At 49.5% G+C, this 23,634-nt stretch overlaps 1 protein-coding gene across 2 annotated transcripts in view; it reads right to left on the reverse strand.

Annotated features, from left to right (window-relative positions):
* Positions 1 to 6,508: 6,508 nt before the first annotated feature.
* MSRA (methionine sulfoxide reductase A) overlaps positions 6,509 to 23,634 on the reverse strand; it is a 336,906-nt gene continuing 319,780 nt past the window's right edge. For both annotated transcript variants that reach the window (XM_037042191.1, XM_037042192.1), the window contains exon 6: positions 6,509 to 7,312. In XM_037042191.1, the coding sequence (XP_036898086.1) occupies positions 7,148 to 7,312 (165 nt within the window). In that variant the 3' untranslated portion in view covers positions 6,509 to 7,147. The remainder of the gene's footprint in view (positions 7,313 to 23,634) is intronic.

Consider the following 23,634-nt stretch of genomic DNA (forward strand, 5'->3'; position numbering starts at 1 on the left):
CAAAGAAAAAATTTTAAAAAGTTTAAATAATTTTGGGCTAAGTGAGAATGAAAACACAGTATATCAAAACTCGTGAGGTTCCACAAAGGTGGCAGGACCTTTACAGCACTAAATACCTATATGAGGAAAGAAAAATGGTCTCAAACCGATGACCTTAGCTTCCAACTAGAGACCACTAAAATGGAGAGAAAAGCAAAGCTAATACAAGCAGAAGGAAGAAAATAATAAGGATCAGAGCAGAAATCAATGAGATAGAAAATATTGCGGGGGAAAATCAATGAAACCAAGAGTTGGTTCAGTAAGAAGATCAATAACATTGATAAACCTGTAGAAAGAAAGACTGATTAGGGAAAAGGAGAGAAGAAACAGCACTAGAGACTCTGTGGTTATTAAGAAGAGAAGGGACTATTAAGTCAATAATGTTGATGACTTCAATGAAATAAACTATGTTGTGTAAAAAAAAAAAAACTACCAAGCCTCATGCAGGAAGAAATAGATCATCTTAATAGTTCTATGTCTATTAAACAAATTGAATTTGCTATGAAAAACCCTCTCACAAAGAAAACTAAAAATGTAATGGTTTCACTAGCAAATTTTAGGAAATATTTAAAGAAAAACTCATACCAATTCTAAAAACTTTTCTAGAAAACCAAAAAGGGAATGCCTTCCGAATGATTCCATGAGGCCAGCATTACCTTGATACCAAAAATCAGACAAAGACATTACAAGAAAACTCAGACCAAAATCCCTCATAAACGTGGATGCAAAGGTTCTTAAGGAAACTTTTGCGGCTCAAACCCAACATTATATAAAAGGGACACCATGTCATGACCAAATAAATCTACCCCAGGAATACGAGGTCAATTTAACAAGTCAAAAATCAATGTAATTCACCATAGTCACAGGCTCGTGAAGAACATCCATACGATCATCTCCTTGTTTCAGATAATCATTGGCAAAAATCCAACATCCATTCCTGATTTAGAAAAAAACTTTCCACAAACTACGAATAGAGGGGACTGGACCAAGAGTTTGTATGAAATATCTTACATCAGACTAAACACTGCTCTGAGCAGAGCATGTCTGCTCTTACTGCTTCCATTCAACACCGTACAGGAGATCCAGTTCTCCATAAGGAACGGCGGGGAGGGAAGGCGCACAGGTTGGAAATGAAGTGTAATTGTCTCTATTTGCAGATGACACGATCACCTATGTAGGAAATCCCATAGAAGCTACACAAAAGGGACTAGAATGAACATTTTCCAAGGTGGCAGCACAGAGACTTGATGTGCAAAAACCAACTGTGTGTGTATGGACTGGCAGTGAATGATGAGAAAGTGAAACTTAACAACAATACTACAACAGCTCCACAAAAATATAAAGTACCTGGGGAAAATCGGAAAAAGTGTATGCGCAAGACCTATACACTGAAAACTACCAAATATTATTGAGAGAAATTAAATGATAAATACATAAATTAACTAACCTGAAAACTGTATTGTGTTCATAGATTGCAGACACGATATTTTTAAGCTGTAAATTCTCCCCAGATTGATTTTCTGAGTAAATGTAATCTCAGTTGAAATCCCAGCAGGAATCTTTTCTATAGAAATTGACAGGCTGATTCTAAAATTCAAGAGCAAGCCCTGGCTGGTGTAGCTCAGTGGATGGAGTGCGGGCTTGTGAACCACACGATTGCAGTTCGATTCCCAGTCAGGGCACATGCCTGGGTTGCAGGCCAGTTCCCAACAGGGGACTCATGAGAGGCAACCATACATTGATATTTCTCTCCTTCTCTCCTTTCCTTCCCCTCTAAAGATAAAGAAATAAATTTAAAAAATAAAATAAAATTCAAGAGCAACATTAAAAGAGAACAAAGTTGGAGAACTTATACTACCTGATTTTGCTTAATAGTATACACTGATTTAATACACTTGGGTAGTGTATTTATCTTTAATAAACTATTAAAGATTTTTTAAATTTAATCTTTATTGTATTTTTCCCCATTAACTTTTAGTCCCCTGATACCCTTATTAAAGCTTACATTTCCAAAGAGAGATTTAAAAACAGCTCTGTTGCCACCCGAGTTTTTATGGAGATCAGATCTCCTGGCATGCCTTCCCTAGGCCCAGGGCGCTCCTCTTCCCAGGGCTGTGAGCCGCTCCCGGTGACGGGCCCTGTGAAGCCTGCTTGGAAAATCCAGTCTCTGTGTCATGGTTTTACGTGAACTTGTCAGGGCCAGAAACAAATAGGTTCTGACTGTTCATAGCACTTTTTTTTCTTGAAATAAAGAACAAAATCAACCTTGAGAGAATATTCATGCTGAATGATAGACAAGATCATTTAAGTGCCTCATTTGAAACTAGAGAGGAGCTTGAATTTCAGAACTTTCCGTGATTTTCACCGGTCACACTCCCCGATTCTAAGACTGACCTAGCAGTTAGCATGATTGGTCAGGGAATTTCAACCACATCATCACACGACAAGGGTGTGAATGATTTTTAAAAGTCTGATTTTTCATCACTTTATTTAAAAATCAACGCATTTCTTGAGTACAAATGCTGAAATAGGTTTTACTGTTATGATGAATTTACTAAACAGAATAAAAATGTGTATTATAACATATTAATTGTGTATTAAACTAACCCAGTGACTGATCATAGCAGGCCAACAATTAATGTTTGACCACTGAGTGGAAAAAGAGACTTATCTAGTAATCTATACTAATCAAGACAGTGTAGTTCTGGTATAAAGATAGAAAAGTAATTAATAAAACAGAATAGTCAGCCCACTTGTATATTACACAACTTGTTATTTAAGTACTTGATCAGTATCAAATGGTCCGACTCCATATCCTCCCCCCGACTCGGTCCCGAGGCAATCTGCTTTCGGTCCGTACAGATTAGTTTGCACCTTGAGCATTGCAAGTGACTGGACTCATACAGCATTTACTCTCTCTGTCTTTCCCTTTCTTCTCACACTCAGCATGAGCATATTGAGATGCACTCACGTTGTTGCATGTCTTAGTGATTCATTCCTGTTTATCGCTAAGTAGTGCTTCATTGTGAAAATGCACCGCAACATGTCTATTTTCCATTGCCTGTTGATGGATTTTCAGTCGGTGACCACAGCACACGAAGCTCCCATGGAATTCAGGTACAAGTCTTTGCATGGACATGCGTTTCCGTTTTGCTTGCATAAATATCTAGGCATAAAATGGCCAGCTCATCCGAAAGGGGCATGTTTAATTTTTTAAGAAGATGACAGGCTCTCTGCCCGAGTGGTCGTAACATTTTACGTTACCATCAGCAGCACATGAAACTCCCGGTTCCTCCACATCCTTACCAAACACTTGGCCCAGCCAGTCTTTCTGATTTTAGACATTGCAACCAGTGTGGTGTGGTATCTCACTGGGATTTCACACTCTGAGAAACTGAGTCTCGGAGAGATCGCGGGACCTTTCTGATGCCATTCAACCCATAAGGGGCAGGTCTAGCATTTTCAGTCAGGTCTGCCTCACTCCAGTTGATCCCTCCATTGGCTTCCGTGGCGTTTCTAGATGTCAACCAAGCATCTGCCCCATTCTCTGATTACTCTGTTGTGGCTAAAATAATTCTGTTTAAATATTGCTCTTTTAGGTGAATTTACAACTGGCTGAAAGATTGTAACCCAAGCATTAGTCAAAGATTTGGCGTTTGCCCGGAAGAAAAGGGGTTTCACCTGGAATACCACGTCTGGTTGGTTGGCAGGGGCTGACCAGAGTCCTATGTGGAGAAGAATTCCGAAGGCATATCTGGGCTCAGCAGGAACAGGCAGGAAATCCAGCAGCAATTTCTGGTAGAGACTGAGGAGGAGGGTCAGGAGTGGCAGCAGAGTGACAAGGCGGGCCACGTGCAATAGATGCTCTAAGACCTTAAACAAGTGACATGTCTTTCTGAGTGAACTGCCTGGTTCAATATTTTGCATAATGACTTTCAAGAAGATTTTGAGGAGATGCTAATGAAGCCCATACATGACACAGAACTAGGAGAGGAAAGCAAGTATTTCAGATGTCAGACTCTAAATTAAACTATGTTAACAAACTGGAATGCAAGGCCTGAGTAAACAAAAGAAAGAGCGAAAGTACATTCCTGTAACAAAGGTTAAAATGATGCTAGATTGAGGGTCTCAGAATGGGATTGGAGAGCTCTGTCTCAGTCCATATGAAAAACACTTAGGCTTTTATTCGTCCTACGGGCCAGTGAGACGACCTGACTGCAGTAGTAACAGGAAAGCAGGAAGTCAGAGGACTACACGCCCCATCAAGCCCCTTCTTGCCCTAGTGCTGCCCAATAGAACTTTCTGTGACCGTGGAAACGGTCCACATCTGCAAATCCAATATGGCAGCTACTAGCCGCTTGCGACTGTCTATTGAATCCTTGAAACTAGATAGTGCAACTGAGGGCTTGGATTTTTAATTATATTTAATGGCAATTCATTTAAATCTAGAGTAGCCACTTGTGGCTAGTGGCTCCCATGTTGGACAACACAACTTTAGACAAATGGCCTTCATTTGGGGGCCCAGAGCACATCGCCTTGACGGCCAGCAGCTGTGAATTAGGATTTTAGCAGGAAACTAGAAAGCTGTTTAGCCTGGAAAAGGTTATTTGTGGAAAGCAAGTTCTGTCTTTACATATTCTCTAGTCTCTGTCTCCTAAAGACGAGGGTCAGGCTTCCCTGGTGGCCCTGGAGGCCAGCGGCCAGGAGACCACAGGAGGGGGTCTCCCTCTGACATGCCCGTGGGGCTCGTGGCACTTGGGTCCTCAGCTCCCTCACCTACAGAGTGAGGGCAGTCACCCGAATTATCAATAAAAGCCCTTCCAGCTCGAAACCCTGCATTTTTATATACAAAAATACAGTATTTTAAAAGTACTTTTACCTAACTGACATGAACTTAGAACAAGAGCATCTTCTCATAATAATTTTTGAAATTAATTATGGAAGAACGTTTGCCCTTCCCCTGGGTGTCTGTGAGGTCTCTCCAGGAAACCAAAGGCACACACAAAGTAGATCATCAAGGAGAGACTCGCTTGCACAGGGAGTGAGTACGAAGTCCCGGTAAACCTCGGAGAGATGGCGTTGTAGGTCACCAGGAGCAGCAGTATGGAGCAGTATGGAGACTCACCCCCATACACAGCCAGCCCACGGGGACCTGCAGGGACAGCAAATGCCTTGACCTCATCCATCTCCCACCCTCAGCCTCCCGCCAGAGCTTCCTGCTGGCCAGATCCAAGTTCAAGCCGTAGGAGCCAGATGAAGAAGAGCTGAGTTTGGATCTGGAGGCAAAAAAGAGGTATCAGCACGAGCTGCCTGTCTTTGTCAGCTTGAGCTGCTGTAACAAAAATACAATCAACTAAGTGGCTTAAATAGCATATATTTGTTTCTCACCACGCTGGAGGCTCGGAAGTCCAAGATCAAGGTGCCAACCCAAGCGGTGTGTGGTGAGGGTTTCCTGGGTCGTGGACACACCTTCTTGCTGTGTCCTCCCATGACCAAGAGAGGGAGCTCCTGTCTCTTTCTATGAGGGTTCCCAGCCTCTGGGCTGCAGACCGGGCTGCACTGAAGGAGGCGAGCTTGCATGTAAAGTGCTTGAGTCATTCCCAAACCATTCCCCCTCCCCCCGACCAGGGAAAAACTGTCTTCTACAAAACCAGTCCTTGGTGCCCAAAAGGTTGGGGACCGCTCATATTAGGCACTAATATTATAGGGGCTTCACCCTCCTGACTTCACACTATTCCAGCCCCTGGCCTTTCTGTTTCTCCATCAACACACATTTCTTGCTGTCTTCAGCCATTTTTATACCCTGGTCCTTCTACTCAGAAAGCAGCTCCTTCCAGCAACCCAAGGGGGGATGCAGACAGTGACAGACCCACCTGTGCTTAGGGCGCAGCAGAAATCCAAGAGGGAAAAGAAACAGGCCAACTACAAGGGCAGTCGTGTGTTTCCTAGCCTGTCTCCTGTACCAAGTAGCTCTGCTCTCTCCCCGCAACCTGTGTTTACGTGTCTCTTTTGCCACTTTAAGATATTCAATTCTCCAATTAAGTCTCACCACCTCACCGAGGCCTCTTCTGACCAATGCAGCTAAACTGGCCCTAGGGCGGCCCCACAGGCCCAGACACCACTAACTACCATATCCTACTGGTTACCTCCTCCTCATTTCTCAGGGCCTGCAATTATTTATTTGTGTGTTTACATGTTTATGGCTTCTGTCCCCCACCCTTGTCTGACAGGCAGGGGCTGCACACGTTTGCCCTCTCTGACTGGAACGGCCCCTGATGTGACAGCTGGAACATGCGTGTGAGAAAGTTATTATTTTTAAAGTTGCAAGGCATCAGAGGTGCACATGTTTTCCAAAGATTTCAATCTTATTTCCCATTTGGGGGAGAATGACTCTGAGGCTTTTATCTTACAATACTTAGACATATCCTACCTAAACAAGTAGAAGAGGGACGAGACATCACACAGTTTGTATTATTAGACTGTAGACTTTTATTAGAACAAGCGTTTCTCATAGCTGTGAGCAACACACTGGAATTGATTAAGCTAACTCCCATTTTCTCTGCCACAGGAAGGCTGCAGAGAGAGAGAGAGAGAGAGAGAGAGAGAGAGAGAGAGAGAGAGCCCCTTATCCAGGGACAGGGTTAAAGAACAAAGAACTTCAGTGAGTGATTCACTGAGGCTACAAATGTCTTCGCATTTTAAGGCACTGGCGGGCACAGGGCGTGTGAGGCGGGACGGGCTCCGAGGAAGGATTCCCAGCATGTTGCAGCCGGCCGACAGCCACCGCCCTCCTTCCCCAGCTTCCAGGGCAGGCTCCCAGACCAGAGAAAAGCCGACAGAGCGTATTCATTATATTTATTCAGAACCCAAATGATCCAAAAAATCTCACAGGTCTCCTCCCACCACAACTAATTAGAAGGTAAATTCCATGTGATCAATCTGCCACTTTATTCACTCCGGGTGAATTACACCTCCACACAGCAGATTTTAAGGACACCTATATGCTGTGTATGCTTCCAAAAGCCTCCGGCGCGAGCTACGAAAGAACCGCCCAATGCAGTGAAAGTGTTTCTGCCGTGACTGCAAGGGCCAAGCACGTGGGCAGAAATTACTTTCTAACGCCCAGGGGACAGGACACTCCGGTGCCCCCGAGGCCACAGTAGCCGTGGGGGTTCTTGCTCAGGTACTGCTGGTGGTAATCCTCTGCGTAGTAGAACGTCTGTTCCCCCTGGATGTCGGTGGTGATCTGGCCATAGCCATGCTTGGACAGAACCTGTGGAGAGAAAGGCACTGTCAGGACCCACTCCTGGGTAGAGATGGTCCCCAGAAGGAGGCAACAGGGGTGTCGGGGGCTGGAGGGAGGCCCACACAGGTGGCTGGAGATGTGCGGTGCGTCCTTGCTACCCGAGCTTTGCTGCCCTCCAGCTGGGCTGTTTTGGGTAAGCTATAATGTCCTCGATTTTCCAGGGGAAACAGCAGGGACTCCTGGCTTCCAGCTGCCCTGGGAAGAATGGGCGCACTCAGCAGGGCTGCAGCGGGAGGGGATGCAGGGGCTCTGGTGGGACGGGGCAGGGAGGCTGCAGCACCACCCAGGGCTGCCCCCTCTGCCTCCAGCTCAGGGGCGGGCCCTCTACCCATTCACAGGCAGGACAGAGGGTGGGTCCCCCATGTGCTCCCTGGGGTTCCAGCATGCAGGGACCCTGCCAGGATGCCCTGAGGAGCAAAAGGTCACTCAGGGTCAGGGCTTTGTGACTCCAGGCCTGGGCTCCTGGGGAGTGAGGTGAGCACAGGATGGGCCTGAGGGCGCATGTGGGCTCATCACAGCCCTCTGTGACCTACTTGAAGGCCTGGTGGCATCTGCTGCCAGGGAGAGAAACAGACACGTAAACACAGGTTGGGGGAGGAGAGCTGAGCTATTTGGGGCAGGAGACGGATTAAGAAACAGACACTGTTCCCCGTGGATCTCAGCGCATTTCCTTTCCCTTTTGGCTTTCAGCTGTGCCCTAATTCTTCCTGTTCCAGGCTGCTGGCAGCGTTTGAGCACAAGGCTACAGAGACTCGGCCCTGGTTTCACTGACTGCACTCTGGACAGGGGTGCAAGGTGGGGCCGGGGACTTGGGTTCCATGGGGACCTGACCCATCTCTGACTGCCCGTAGGTCCCCTCGAGAGAACGTCCTCACTCACGTCTGCAGAGTGTCAGGACCCCAATCCTAGTATTCAGCATGAATCACTGCCATGGCTTTTCCCCCGAGAATTTTCACCCTTCCCCTGAATCTCCACCCGGCCTCAGAGCCCGAACAAGACCGATGGAGGATCTGACCAGCAGGCTGGGATCCGGCCAGGGACAGGATCCTCGCCACAGTGGGCAGCTCGGACCTGCACGCTCAGAAGCAGCCAGTTTCCTTACAGGGGTTAGAAATAACAATGAGGCGCCATTCTGATTTGAGTTTTGACACTTTTTGGTAAACTAGCAGTTAGGGAGGGCTTACCGTGTGCTGCACTCTGCACCAAGACTTCACCCTGTCGATTTGAGCCCCACAGCAGCCCCCCAAAGGAAGCGCTGCTGCTATCACCTGTCCTCACCAGTTTGCCAGATAGTGCGTCTCATCCCCAGCATTCTCAGTGCACCCGGGGGTGGCACAGGCTGAAAGCGTTCTGCCAGCAGCGCTCGGGTGACATGCCACCCGTGGGAGAGGCGCACATGGAACCTGGCGGGCTGGGTCGCAGGAGCGGCCGCTGTTCCCCAGGCACATCTGTGAGGATGTGCACCGGTGGGTTTCGGGGGGCAGGCCTGAGGCTGCCGGCTGCTCCCGAGAACTGTCCACTCTCACGCTGTGGGCAACGAGAGTCCGCAACAATGGCTTCTAGCAATTCCTGTAACTTCTCGACACCCTGAAGTCCAGGGGTGCTTTCCCCGGGCCTTTCCTCCAACAACCTTGCTAACGATTCTGCAGGCAGGCACCAAATTCCCTTTGTCAGGTCCACCCGGCTTGGAACAGCTCGCATGCTTTCTGTTTCCGTGACGGAACGCCGGCTGGCACAGCGTTTGGTGCCAGCGTGGTTCTGAGGACGCAGAACCTCAGTGAGAACGAGAACCTGGGACAGGTTACTGTCCTGGTTACAGTCAGAGTCAGAAATGGCCTCACTGTGAAGGACAATGGAGGGCAACACATTCACCGATCACTAGTATCTGCTGTGAAGAAATGCCACTGCAGGGAGGCTTGGGGACACCTGGGGGCTGTGGCAGTGGGACATTCTGATAAAGAGGGTAAGCGAGAGGTCCAGGGGGTGTCCAGGCCAAGAGTGTGCGGACAGAAAAACGAGGCCAGGTGGGGACTTGGCATGCCTGGCCCCAGTTCAGAGAGCCAGGGAATGTTTGGGGCTGATTTAAAATCATCTCCTATTTTTGTAGCTGTGTCCAAATGCCAAATAAAAGGTTAGCTCTTAAGGTTTCTGGTTTACAAGTGCAGTTCACACCCTCACTGGGTCTGTCCACCCACACTGCTGCGGGTGCACCCACGGGGCAGGGTGGCCCTCGGAGGCGCTCTGCGGGTGGCAACAGAAGCCTTCTGCCGTCTGAAGCGACACTGGATGTTGACCTCAAAAGCCTCCCCGCCCCCGCCAACCACACTACCTGGGGGCTTGCCCGCTGCTGAGGTCCTCCACCCTCCCCTGTCTCTGTCACCCTCTGGGCCAGGGCCGACTCCCAGGTGTGCACACTGCACGCTCACACACCTCCTGTGGGCTCTGACCGCTCTGAGGGTGACCTCTTCACACTGCCCGCGGGACCTCTCTTTCTGAGATGGCCCTCCTCTGTGTTTGAAGTAGGATGGCCTTCCAGAAACGTGTCTACCTGAGGCAGGGAGGCCAGTGCCTGTGACACTACTACCCAGACTCCCCTCATGGCCCCCCCTCCAGTCCATCTCTCCCAGACCCCGTGCACCCAGCGGCCCAGATGGGCAGTACTGCCTTGAGCAGCAGCAGTCAGGGAGGCATGACGGAGAGGTCCGGGCAGTACCAGGCCTCTGCCACAAGATGGCAGACAGTTCTCTTTTATTTGAGAGGAAAACACTTAACAGTGATAAAAAACCCACAGAAACATTGCTACGCGGCCCTCCTCCACCTCCCCTTGGCCTGGGACCTTCTGGACAGGTCTTGTCCCTGTGGCAGACAGAGGCCAGAGCCACTGGGCCTGTGGTTGGTATCAGCCCCTCCCCACTGGCCGGCCAGCCCCCAGGCTGAGGCCACCGCTCAGCACAGTGCTGGTGGCTCTCAAACAGAGGGACAGAACAAAACTGCATGAAAGAAACTGGATGAAAAAGGAGAGGAAGGAGAAAAATAAAAAATCCCACCTGGCCCCTATTTTTCCTTCTTCCCCCCAGCCTGGCCCCAAGTTCTCGCTTGACCAGAGCCAGTCACTGCCCTCAGTCGCCTCCCAGGGCCCGTGGCTCAGACACCACAGCAGCTGCAGCTGGGAGGGACCCCAGTGCGGCCCTTTCTGTCTGTGTAGCTCTTGTTTGCAATGGTCAGTTCTGCAGTTGTCCTCCCTCCCACTGTGTGTGCCCTCCCTCACTGGTCAACCCCCAGGCCCAGGGCTGCCTCCCTCCCCTGCCAGCCCTCCCGGGCCCTCCCTCTGCTGGGCTCCTCGCCACCCAGGACCGGCTCCCCGGGCGGAGCTCTCAGGGGCCTCACTACCCCCTCACTCTTCTGTCTCCCATTCCTACTGACTCCAAAACAACGGAAGCTTCTGGTTTGTGGTGTATTTTTTCTAGCTGATTTTTTAAAATCCTCAACTGAGGATACTTTTTTTTCATTTCAGAGAGACAGAGACATTGACATGAGAGAGAAACATCAACCGACCACCTCCCAAATGCACCCTGACCAGGAATCAGACTCACATCCTTGAGGTGCACGTAATGATGCTCCAACCCAGCCACCTGGCCAGAGCTCTTGCTGATTTTTTAGAGGGTGTGCCACCTGGCTCAAGAAATCTCTGGAAGGTCACCCTGTGGAGTCGATCATGCTTTTCTCACAGACCCATGCCTCACCTTTTTCTTAGATGGCCCCAGGAATATGTCTTTATTCTCTTACCACTTTCTTTCCAAAAGCAGGTTTTCTATCTGTGAGGCACATACCTCACTCACTGAGCTCCTATGAAAAACCAACACACAATACACAAAGCGCACGGCGCCCTGCCATAGTGTAGCCACACAGTAGCACTGGCTCCCTTTCCCACCAACGCCCAGGCTGGAGGGGAGCTAGCCCCCCCGCCCTGCGCCCCCGCCCTGCCCTCCTTACGTAGGCCTCCATCTACATGCCCAGGCTCCCCCTGCTTCTGCAGCTTCAGAGCCAGTCTCTGTGGGGCAGGAAAAAGAGGTGAAGAGGTGGTCACCCATAAGCTGCGGCAAAGCTCCCAGGCCCCCCGACAGGCACCTGTAGCCCCAGCCACTCCTGCCGGATGCCACGCAAGCCTGAGGGAGGGGCCGGGCCACTTCATTACAGATGCTCTGCCTGTTGAAGGGCCCTGGGCCCAAGCCAGCCTTCCAGGTCTGCTGGCAAGAAACCTTTCTTTTAATAAAATTAATGACCGCGTGGCCGTTCTGCCTACTGCAACCTGCTAACAAGCTTATTATTAGCTTTGCTGAGCTTCCCCAGCGCCCACGTGCACTCAGCCCCCTGAGTGGCAGTGATACACTCTGCGTCACCCAGAGAAGGCGCAGCATGGCGGTCCCAGCAGAGCACGTGATGGTGGAGCGTCAGCAGGTAACATCAGGGGTGCGTGAAGGCCGGGAAGCCAGCCCTCGTGCTGTCCCAAACTGCAGTGTCCCCGAAAGAGTTTCCCAAAGTGTGCGACTCCCCTGCACGGGAGGCTTTGACTGGCTGCAGAGTGGGGAATTAGTGTTCTCGTTTCTCAGTGGAGAGCAGTGGAGCCCAGGGAGACGGAGGCGTGTCCTGGTCACTCTCCAGGAAGCCGCAGAGCCAGGACCAGAGCCCCCGCCCCCACTATTTCCATTGCTACTGCAAGACCCCTGTCCTAGGGAGCCAGATACAGATGCCGCCTTTCCCTTAGAGAGGGAGGGCTTATTACTTCCAAACATCCCAGAGTTCTAGACACAGATCACCCTATATTTCGATCACATCTGTCCCCATCCCTGCTCACGTCCCTGGAACACAAAATGTGTAACATCTATTTCTCAGGTCATCTCATTGATTTTTTTTTATTGTGGTTAAATACACATAACTCCAAATTTTTCATCTTAACCATTTTTAGGGCTACAGTTCAGTAGTGTCAAGGACCTTCACATTGTTGTGTTACCACTCTCCAGAACGTCCAGTTTGCAAAACTAGAACCCTGTACCCATTAAGTAACAACTCTCCACTCCTCCGCCCCCACAGCCCCTGGCAGCCCCCAGTCTATTTCCTGTGCCTGTGAATCTGACTACTCTGGGCAGGTCATGTAAGTGCAATCACATAGTATTATAGTATTACAATACTATATACTAATATATTATTGTATACTAATACTGTAGTATATAGTATATATATTAATACTGCATACTAACACAGTATTACTTCTCTGTGTCTGGCTCCTTTCAATGAGCATAATGTTCTCAAGGTTCTTCCACGTTGTGGCACGTGCCAGAATGTCTATATGTACAACACATTTTGCTCAGCCATTCAGCTATGGGTTGCTTCTCATTTTTTTTTTAGCTGTCAGAATCATCTTGCCACATGACAAGCACACATCGCAACAGTTACTTAGATACTTCATGTCAGGAGCCTCCTATCAGGATGCGAAGCTCCCTGAAGAAATGCAGAGTTCGGCGCTGAAAACACTTGCCCCAGACCTGTGGTTCGGTTATTCTTTCTCTGGTCTCACCCGAACTGATCCCACGCACCGATGACTGCATTACAACGGTAGGAGACAAACACTGAGGCCCGCCTAAGGTCACCTAACAGAGCTGGGACTGACTGCTTCCTCTCTATCCAGAGGGACAAAGGCCCCCCGACCACCAAATTCCATGTGCTTCCCAAGGACCCCTGATGCCAAGAGATGACAGAAGTGTCATGAAGTGTCATGAAGCAGAGTCTGATTTTCAGGGCCAGAGTCCACATCAAATTTGTCATGGATGTCAGAGGAGGAGTTGGCAGAGTCCCTCCAATGGGGCACATGTAGGCTGCAGGGGGCTCTGCCTTCGATTATTTTCTCATTTCATCATGCCAGCAATCCGACAGGGGCGGGCATCATTATTCTGACTTTACCCAAAAGGAAAGGCAAAGAGGTTAAGAATTACGCTCAAAGTCATGTGCCTGGAGAGTTAGTGTGGGCCTGGGGCAGGAATCCAGGTCTGTGGGATTTGGGTTTCATGTTCCTTCCCACATTCAGGCTGTCCCTGGGAGAGCAGGGTAAGGGAGACCCAGGATGCCGAGCCTGCACTAACAGCGTGTTCAGTGCGTGAAAAGATCATAGGAGCCCACCAGGAACCTCGTATTGGAATTCTACAGAGCAGGGCAGGGAGGGAGGAGAGAAGGTTGATTCTGGAGACACTGACACGTGTGCACACGTGTGTGGGAGAGGCGTGAGTGTGCACACTTGCAATGTATGCATTTCCAACCACACGAGGCTGTTGTGTGATATCCCTTCAACTCTCGCTGCAGATGGAGTGACCTATAGACACTTTCCACTTTTTAAAAAATGAAAAGAAAGAAAAACTTTCTTCTTCTTCTTTCATCAAAAGAAACTTGAATTTCTAATAGTGGTTCTTAACCTCTTGGTGGAGATCACAGTCCCTTGAGAATCCAATAAACACTATGAACACGTTTATATGTGACATCAAGCCACAATAAAATACTGGCTCACAATTTCAAAGATTTTATGACCCTGTGAAGTTTATCCATGGGCCTTCAGACAGGGAGGGCCACCAAGTCCAAAGTTACCACGACAACCACCCGTTCCCCATTCATAGGGTTCTGGAAACAGGTAGGCCTATCTAATGGGCAACGAACACTTTCACGACAGATGACCTTAATTCAACCACAGATTGAAGGCCCAGTGAGAAATGGCTGTGTCACCAATGGGAGCATCGGCAGGAAGGAAGAAGGCCTCTCATGTGCCAACCTCACCAGACTCTTGTCTTTTAACACCTCATTCGTCTAGCCCAGGCTAACTGCATTCCCTCTACACAGTGAAGGGGTTTTTAGCCTTATCTTGGGTGTTGGGTTTTTAGATAATTATTTGTCAAGTGTAAATATGTGTTTTCATTTTATGTTAGGATCACTTTTAACAAATATTTTAATGGTAAGAAATTTGTTTCCTAGAACTGAAATCCAACTTATGAGATGGCGCCCACATAAAACTGGGGTTTGACTTTTAAGAACTCAACAGGAAACTTGCCCAGGGGCCAACCAGGCTGGCTTGAGAGAGAGAGGCTCTGGGGTAGGGCCTCAGAGAAACGGATTCTGTCGCTCACTACGCCCTCTGGTGGCAGCAGAAAGCATGTACCAGGCATAGTTCACTCCTTGGTTCCTACTTTCCCAGTGTGAGCTGAGAAACCACTTCAGTTCCTTCCAGATCTAATTGCACGGAATCCCACGCTATGCCTTTATACTGCACGTGCACACACACCCCATTCAGGCTTAACAAGCTCAGCCAATGCCAGTGCCCAAGTCAGCAATTTCATTCAACTGGCAGCTTCTGGCTGACCAGATTGCCATCAATCAAAACTTCTGGGAAAGGACATAAAATGGCTGGCACGGCTTTTAAAGAAAACCACTAGAAAGAAAATCAGCGTCAATTCTGAGCTGAGCTGAGGCTCATGTGTATCGAGCTCAGGGCAGCATGAAACCACAAGTGCAAAGGGACCTCCAGGCTCTGGAACCATAGAATCGCAGTGTGAGTCAATCGGTGACTCGGCACAGCGAGGGGGACAAATCAGGTGAGGGAAAGACCCCGGGACAACTCCGCAACACCCACAGGGATAGTGCTCAAAGGGGCCGAGGCCTGTACGAGGCCCAGGCAGAGCTGAGCTGACCCTTCACAGCTTTGTGGAGCTGAGGGAGGCAAGGCAGGAGCAGAGCCAACCCAGTCAGATCTGATTTCGTCCATTTACGAAACCTGCTTATGCCCATGGTGTCCTCCAGATGGAATGGCTTTGGCTTCTACTTATGCTCTGTCCTTCCCCAGTGCAGCTCAACGCTTCCATTACCTATTCCTTTGTGTCCTCCTCACCCTCCATGTAAATCCCAAGTGTCTTCTGACCAGCGAGGATATTCTTCTTGATTTGCAACACAGAATGGCAGCTGCGAGCTGAGCTGCACGTCTGCAGAGAAGGGGGAAGAGTTCAGTTTGGCCGCAAAGGATGTGAAGCTTCACCCCTGTTCTTCAGAGTGCGGACAACGGGCCATCAGCTTGTTAGAAACGCAAGATCTGGCCCCTCCTCAGAACGACTGAATCAGAATCCTTATTTCCGAATCATTTCGAGGCAATCCGTGAGCATGTTAGAATTTGAGAAACTCTGCTTGCAGATCAGCGTGGCAGACTGTGCTGGTGGTCACCTCCATCCCTGCTCCCCCCGTTGAAGTCAGGTGGCCACGTGACTTGGTCTGGTCCCCAGGCTGTGAGTGGAAGGGGCTGCATCTTTTCAGGGCGGGAGCTGTCCAGCACCCGCCTGGGTTTCATACTTTCCTCCTCGGCCACAGTGGCCAGGGCTGCTCTAGCTAGTGAGGGCTCCATCACCTTGGTCCTGGTGTGAGGGCAATGACAACTGGCAGCAGTGCCCTCACACAGAGTGGCCTCGTTTCCTCTCCTGTAGTTCCCCAGTTTTCCCTGGTTTGGGCGTGATGCTGAAAGATCACAGGAGACGGGCACAGCTCAGTGTACGCCGATCTGGAGACTTCTGTGCAGAACTTTAACTCTCCACCTTCACACTTAATCAACTGACTTTAGTAATTGTTGCAGGGCACTTGCCATGCACCACGCACGGGGCTAGGCAGGCAGGGTGCTGGGTGCCGGAGAAAGACTTCCCTGGTTAAAGGAGTTTATGGTTTAGAGAGGGAGGCAACATGATGAGGACCCGATGGCCTGAGGGTGCAGAGTGATAGTTAAAATGTGAGAAAATGGGAGCCACACCCATACATGAGGAGTGAAGACCACTGCCCATCTATCCAGAGGCCAGAATTCAGCTAGAGGAGACAGGACAGACACGCACATGCAAGGCCAGAATATTGGAGGTGCAAACAGAGTCCTTTGAGGCCACGGAGGAAGGAAAGACTAATCCAGCTGGGGAGATAGGTCCCGAAGAAGGTGGATGTTGAACTGGGAGTGTTATAACTGGTGGTTGTGAGGACAGTGAGGGGCCTGTTCCAAGCACGTGGAGGGAGTGAGGGAGACAGAGAGAGAAAGGTAAGGAGGCATATTTGAGGAGTGCTCGAAGTCCTGGATTGGCAGGGTGGGGACAGCTGAGGGCTCGGGCGGACAGTGGGTGAGGCCTTAGAAAGCATCAGGTTTGTGGTCTGGTTGTCGTTTGCCCCCACGCAAGGTAGCCCAGCTGCACCCTCCGTGCTCACCCTCTGCCCTGTCACAGTGACATGCGAGAGGCCTTTATGCGATCCAAGGAACCACCTGAGCCCACGCAAAGCTGGCAGATGCCGCTGAGGTTCACCTCTTGCCTGTAGTAGCGTCTCTCAGACCAGCTGGGCCAGATGAAGAGGCTTAGTTATCAAGCTTTACCTCCCCGTACTTTACAAATTCCAACATGATTTCATGGGTGTAAGAAGAACAGGGCCCTTTCTTCTGCTCTGCTGCACGCCTTGAAAGGCAGAGCCCCCCCTCCACCCCCAGGCTGGGCTGGGGACCCTGCCTCGGAGCAGGAAAGGCTGCTCGGGCTCCTGCAGCTGAAAGGCGCCGATGCCCAACTGCTCTGGCCTCAGGGTGCTCCCTGCACCCGCGAGGAGGCTCAGGCCAATCACATGTTTGGGGGCTGCTGGTTTCTCCGGATTCGACCTTCTCTTTGAGGACTGTGGTTTTGAAAAAGAATTCAGATGACTTTTCCTGTATATGACTTTTCCTTCCATGGCTTTCAGTTTTACTGAAAAGGGGCTCAGTTTTACTGAGGAAGTGGGTCTCTCTCTCCTACCCCTTTGTATGTCTCTGGGGGGTCATAATCTGCTTTTTCATATCTGAAATCAATTAACTTATTTCTCAGATCTGAAATAAAAAACATTAACTGTTTTTGTTATATCCTTTGCATTTAGTGTACAAAAGAACCCACTTGTTACTTTTCAGAGGAAGCCAAGGACATGGGCTCTCACCTTGGGGATGAAATGCAGGTTTCGATAAAAGGAACGCTCCTTCAATCCAAAAGGTTGAATAGAAAGGGCTTAAAGCAAACGCCTGCGGCTCCAGGTCGGCGCCCTGACTTTGGCGAGCTACAGAAACTCCTCTGACTTCCACTGCTTCTCCTTTATGCACGCGTTTTGGGGAGAGCCTCGGGGAAGAGGATTCACCCCGATTTGAACCGCAGGCCGAGTGGGCGACCGCCCTGACTTGCCCAGGGACTAGGGGCAAAGTCACCACCTCTCGGTGATCAAAGGAGGGCTGCGGGGTCCTGGGCACAGTCCTCACTGCCTTTGTGGGGCAGCTGCAGCAGTCTGCGTCTGTCCCCGGCGGTCATCCTGCCACCCGGGCCTGGCTCTCCTCCACTGTGAAAGGAGCGGCCAGGCTAGGGGCTCGCCCTCCTGCTAATCAGGTCCTTTTGAGCCTTGTGATCCAGGGCCTTTCTACACTGTGCTGCTTTTTTTCAGACAACTGTGTTATTGAGTTTACTTATCACACCATAAAATAACAAGCGTACATGGTAATGGCTTTGAGCATAGTCTCAGAGTTGGGCAAACTTTACCGTTTCTTCTTGTGTCTGTTCCTCAGACTGAATGATCTCAAATAACTTACCCTCACTCACTCGTTCTTCCTCCTGCCAAGACAGCTCCTTCACTGACTGTTTTCTAAGTGATTGTACCTTCGAATTTCTAATATTTAGTTTTGCTTAGTCCAGAATTTCTATTTCATTCTTTTCTAAAAAAATAATTTCTATCTCCTTGTTCATATTTTTAATTTGGCGAGACACTGTTCTCGCTGTTCCTTTAATTCTGTAGACATGGGTTCCTTTAGTTCTTTCAGCATACTCACATGGCTGAAAGTCTTTGTCTAGTAAGTTTTACTTTCATGTTTCTTTGTCTCATGATTTTTTCTTGAAAAATGGGCATTTAAAATAATATTGCGTAAATCTGAAAATTGGTCCATCACTGTTGCGGCCACCACCCATTACTTAGTGGCATCCTTGGATGCAGTCTGCGGGGTTTGTCCTCCCCTGCACGTGTGGGCACCGAGGGCTCTGCCTGACCAGCAAACAGCCGACCACTGGCTGGGCGAGGGGGCCCGTCAGCTCCATGAAGCAATGCCTTTCACCCGTGGGCCCCGTGCGTGCGCTGGAGCGAACCCAGCTTCATCGCTACAGCGGCTTTTCACTCTGCCTCATCTTTCTCTCCTTACCTGCACAGGGCCTCAAGGCCGGCCAGAGGTGAGAGGTTAGGGCCTGCCTAGGTGTATACATCCACAGCTTGGACAGCCATTCGCCAGCTGAAGGACATTTGGGTTGCTTCCAGTTTGCAGCTATTATGAATAAAGCTGTTTATAAAGATTAGGGTTGAGCTATTTGTGTGAACATAAGCCTCAGTTCTCTTAGGTAAAAACTAGGAGTGGGATGGCTGGGTCACAAGACAAGTGCATATTAAACTTGACGAGACATGTCCACACGGTTTCCCAAACCATGTACTGCGCCGCACTCCCCCACGCCATCTGGGACCCCCCGCTGCTCCGCACGCCGGTCACCACCTCTGATTCAGCCACTCCAACTGGAGAGCGGTCGTCTTTCAGTGGGGCTGTGACATGCACTTTCCTAGTGGCATGTCATCTTTGCCAAAGCATCTTTCAATGTTCTCACCTGACTTCTAGATACCGTCTTTGGGGAAGTGTTTGTTCAAATCTGTTCCCTATCTCTAAATTAATTTGTTTGCTGTTATTGTTGAGTTTGGACGATTCTTTATAGATTCCACAGCTGTATTCTGATTTCAAATGCTAAACCCCTGCCCAGAGACACTGATACTGAGCATCTTGTCTTTGTACCTGTGACATAACGTTTTGTATTTTACATTGAATATAATATCTTTAGATGTCCACACAGACACACATGCAGCTCCTTAAGCAATTTTCTTTTACGGTTCTGTACGGGACGTGCTTAACCTGTCCCCACTGAGGCGTGACAGAGGTACCAGGGAGCCAGAACTGGAGAGCCCGTGGTTCCTGCAGCTGAGGAACTTTCAGTTGTAAGAAATGTGGCTTTCAATCAGATTAAATATGCAAGAATGACCGCATGCAACACACCAGCTCTTTGTGCACAGGGTGATTTGCTCAGACCCGTGGCTGAAATGCGCTCTCGAGGACTGTATCAAGGCCACTCATTAGCATCAGTAAATCCTTCCTTTACTCAGGAAAACATCCCTCGATACAACCTAAGGGAGCACATGTTCTGAAAGAGGGCAGCTCACATCAGGGTTTCTGGTGCAGTGTTGAGCGGATACTCCTGCGTCTGGGCTCGTGCGATGTGACCAGACACAAGTCGAGTTCTCTTCGAACAGGGAGCACCCCTGCTCTGTACACATCTCAGCACGCACCTCCACCCGCCCAGCACCGGGGTCTACGGACAGCTCCGCGGAGTTTCACGTCACCACCCTGCCACCACGGATCTGCAGAACCTCGGGGAGAACCTTCCTGAGCTCAGCAAAGCTTGACTGTTGGCAGTCACTGAAACGGGCGTTGCAGTTCCTTCAAATTCTCTTACACTGAGTTTAAAACATGAGACTCAGCATCCTTATGGTTTTTTTTACTCACTGATTAAGACGAGGGAAGTTGTGCTCATTCCGACATTAATAAATGCAAGCCTCCCCCATCAGCCGGCGTCACCACCCTTCCTAAGCAACATCACGGGGGGGGGGGGGGGCTCGCCTCCATGGTGCTTCTAATGGCAATAACAGAGGGAAAAGTCAAACCCATGTGGAGACAGGAGGCAGGGGGCCTGGACGAGCGAAGACTCCATCCTGGCTGCCCAAGCTTCTGAGCAATGAAGTACAGTCGGGATTTTTCTAGAGAAGAGAGGAAGGCAGGGAAGGAGGGAGGGGAAAATGGAAAAGTAAAAAGAAAGTATCCAAAACGGGCTATGGGTGCTCCTTGCCAAGGCATAATTTTAAGTTTTCTTCAAGGCTCAGAACCCGTGGAACAACTAGAACTCCCTAGAGAGATGGCAGGAATGTAAGCTAATGATACAGCTTCAATTTGATAACACAGTGTGACTGGCATGGTTACCAGTTAACAATCTACGTCCTTGTTAACTGGAGTTAGGACAATGGCACCACATGTGTCAAGTAGCACTTTGCATCGCTAAGGGTCAAAAACTCCTTACACTATCTCCAGGGGTTCTCAGGTAAGTCACGTTGGTACAGAGGTAAGCAACAGGAGGGGTCCAAGTTCTACCGCTGGTTCTACCAAACTGCACAACCTTGAGACCTGGGCTTCTCTTCTGCAAAATGGGGATAAGAGACCTACCTCTCAGCACTGTTTTAAGGAATAGATGAGATTACCCACTCAGGGTAGTATGTTCAGTTTCAGAGGCACTGCTCATCCTGCGTTAGTTATTTTTGAAGGTGTTAGGGTCTTTCTGAGCCCTTGGGATGTCACACTGGGAACCTGAGGGGGCAGGGGTTACACCCAGAGAAGGTGGGGAGACTGAGGCTCACCAGCTAAGCACTCACACTGCCCTTTCTTGGTTTTCCCCAGCACACCCAGTTGTTCACATGGCACAGATTTTTGGTGCTTTGAAGATGCAGGCTGTGGACCAGACTTCCCACACCAGAGTGCAGGCAGCCCGTGGCCCAGCTCTCAACCCGAACACAAGTCCCCAGTGTCAGGCTCATTTATTTCACTGTGGAGGGGACTGGCAGTGCCATTGAGGAGAATCGAGACACAGGTCTCAGAGGACAACCTTTTTTCCTTTGATTTTCTTCATGAAGAAATACCTTGATCATTGTCAATTAAGACCTCAGTGAAAATCCGTGTCCCTGGAAGACCGGGCGGGGTGGGGATGGAGAGGAGCGAACAGGTGGCCTTGCCTGAGCGCTTGCTCACTCCGTGCCAGGCACCGTCCTGAACGCACTAACTTACGTGACCCTCCTAACAGCCCCACTGATGAAAGAGTCACGGTTATTTCCATTTCTGTAACAAGGACATTCAGCACAGAGAAGAGGGGTGCCAGGGTTTGGACCCAGGCAGCCCAAAGCTGCCTTCTTAACTAAAAAGTATTTCATGTCCATTATGTGACAAGATACCTGGCCCATGGCAGGTAATTCACTCACATTATTCATTTGCAATATGATGAAAGAGATTAGCTTCATCTAAACACTTGGATGTTTCAATTACATATTCCCCTTTGAATATCACTATAAAGAAGTAAAATAAGACTGGTCCCAGTTAATGATGCTGACTGCCTTGATTTTTATACCTCCCATGTCTCCCCCAAAGAGATGTGGTCATTCATCTCTGGCTTTGGTTCCTGTCAGTACCCTGGCTCCCTGTTTGCGATGACACAGACTTTGCCGTGCTCCTGATCTCCTTACTCTTGAAACAAAACTAGAACTTGGTGTAGAAACTCGTCAGCCTGCCCACTGCTTTTTACTGAAAGTCTAAGAAGATCTTATCTGTTGGTTCTCTTTGCGTCCTATCAATGCACCCAGAGAATCTCTGCATTTTGCCAGAGTAGCTTCGAGATGGAAGTGATCCTGGACAAAATTCTCAGGGCTGACATCTGATCAGGATTCAGACTGCAGTCACCCTAGGATGCAGAATGGGCACTCAAATACACACACACAGAGCAAATAAGAAACACAGTAACAATGCGAACTCCATCTGGGTGCTGCACTGTTCAGCCCAGTGCTGACTCGGACTCCAGATTTTGTGGGTCCGAGCCCCTTCTCTCTATCTGCTCACCAAAACCTGCCTCTCACCCTTCCCCCACCCCACCCCCAGTCAAGCTTCAGACTTGGCACATCCAAAATTGTGCCAGGAGAAGAGGTCTTCTTCCTCTTCTCCTGCCCCCTTCTCGGTACACAGCATCGTCAGCTACATATCCCCCGAGCTATGCGTCTATACTGCCAACCCTCCCCTGTCTCAGGGCTCATAACAAATCCTGTCTGTCAAGCAAATCACGAGACTGCATCCTGAATGGTGCACGGACCAGCCCCATCCTCACTGACCCTTCCCGGGCTCAGCCATCACCGGCCTTTGCCTTGGCTGTTGCCACAACCCTCCATCTGGTCTTGCTGACTCATTTATTTCATGGCCCCAAAATCTGTCCCTGACCCTGACCATGGACCAAGAGGGGGCTGATGAAAGGCTGCCTGTGAGAGCATGGGGGTGTTACATCACCTTTACATGGTGAAATATATGTCTTGTTTATCACATTCACAAACGACACAAAGAAAATGTCACATCCGACAAGGCAAGACTCAAGGCCATCCTCAGCATGCATCTCACCTTGGTTCCCTGAACTGGATATATTTCAAGGGATTCTCAGCTGGCCCTGCAAGTGGATCCAAACAAGACGCTGCAAAGAGATAAAGAAACCCCCGCGCACTTCAAAGCCATCAAAGGAACAAGCACAGAGCATGGAAGACAGAGGTCACATGTGAAAAAAATAACACATTTTTGTGTTTAGAAGTAGGCTGCCAGCTTTATTTCCACCAAGAAGGCAAACTGGATGCCTTGAAGGTAAGTAAGCAGCGTGTGGTGGCGGACGTGGAGGAGAGAATGCCAACATGCCCCAGGCCTACTGCCCGTGGCCGCTGACTGACGTTCCTGAAGTAAGTTCTGGCCTGCCTGCCTGCTCTCGGGCATCCACCGTGACGCATCTCCCCTGGCAGGACACCCCACGTACCTGTGTGACCTTGGCCAAGTCACTTAACCTCCCTGGACTTCAATTCCTCATCTCTAAAATTAAAATGACACTATTACCTTGGAGCAGCATTTGTTGAAAGTTCACAAAACACTCTTTAAAAGGCCATCATTCTCCAGATGACCAACAGAGGCTCAGAGAAGCTAAGTAACTTTCCCGAGGTCACACAGCTGCCAAGCTGCCCTGGCACACTTGGCCTGCCCATTGGACATTCTCTCAGTCCCTCTAGCCGAGCACAGATGCCCCCGATCCTCCTGGCCAACACAAGTGGATGAGTCTGGATGGATCGGTCTGGCTGATCCATCCTGGCCCACAGGCAACAGGCTGTGCCTGTCACTGCAAAAAATCGGATACAATGACAATCGTCACTACTTCTCCTCCACACTTGGAAAGAGCAGAAAACATGGCACTTGGTTCCTGTGGTCACATTCTGGTCTTATTCAGCTCACTAGACATGCGCCCACTACAGAGGGTCTTACCCACAGCCCCCCGCCCCTCCTAACCCGTCATCATGTACGCGTGTGTGCACACCTGTGT

Source organism: Sturnira hondurensis, unplaced genomic scaffold (genome assembly GCF_014824575.4).
Source record: "Sturnira hondurensis isolate 20B ecotype Veracruz unplaced genomic scaffold, ASM1482457v3 Scaffold0003693, whole genome shotgun sequence".
Taxonomy (NCBI): domain Eukaryota; kingdom Metazoa; phylum Chordata; class Mammalia; order Chiroptera; family Phyllostomidae; genus Sturnira; species Sturnira hondurensis.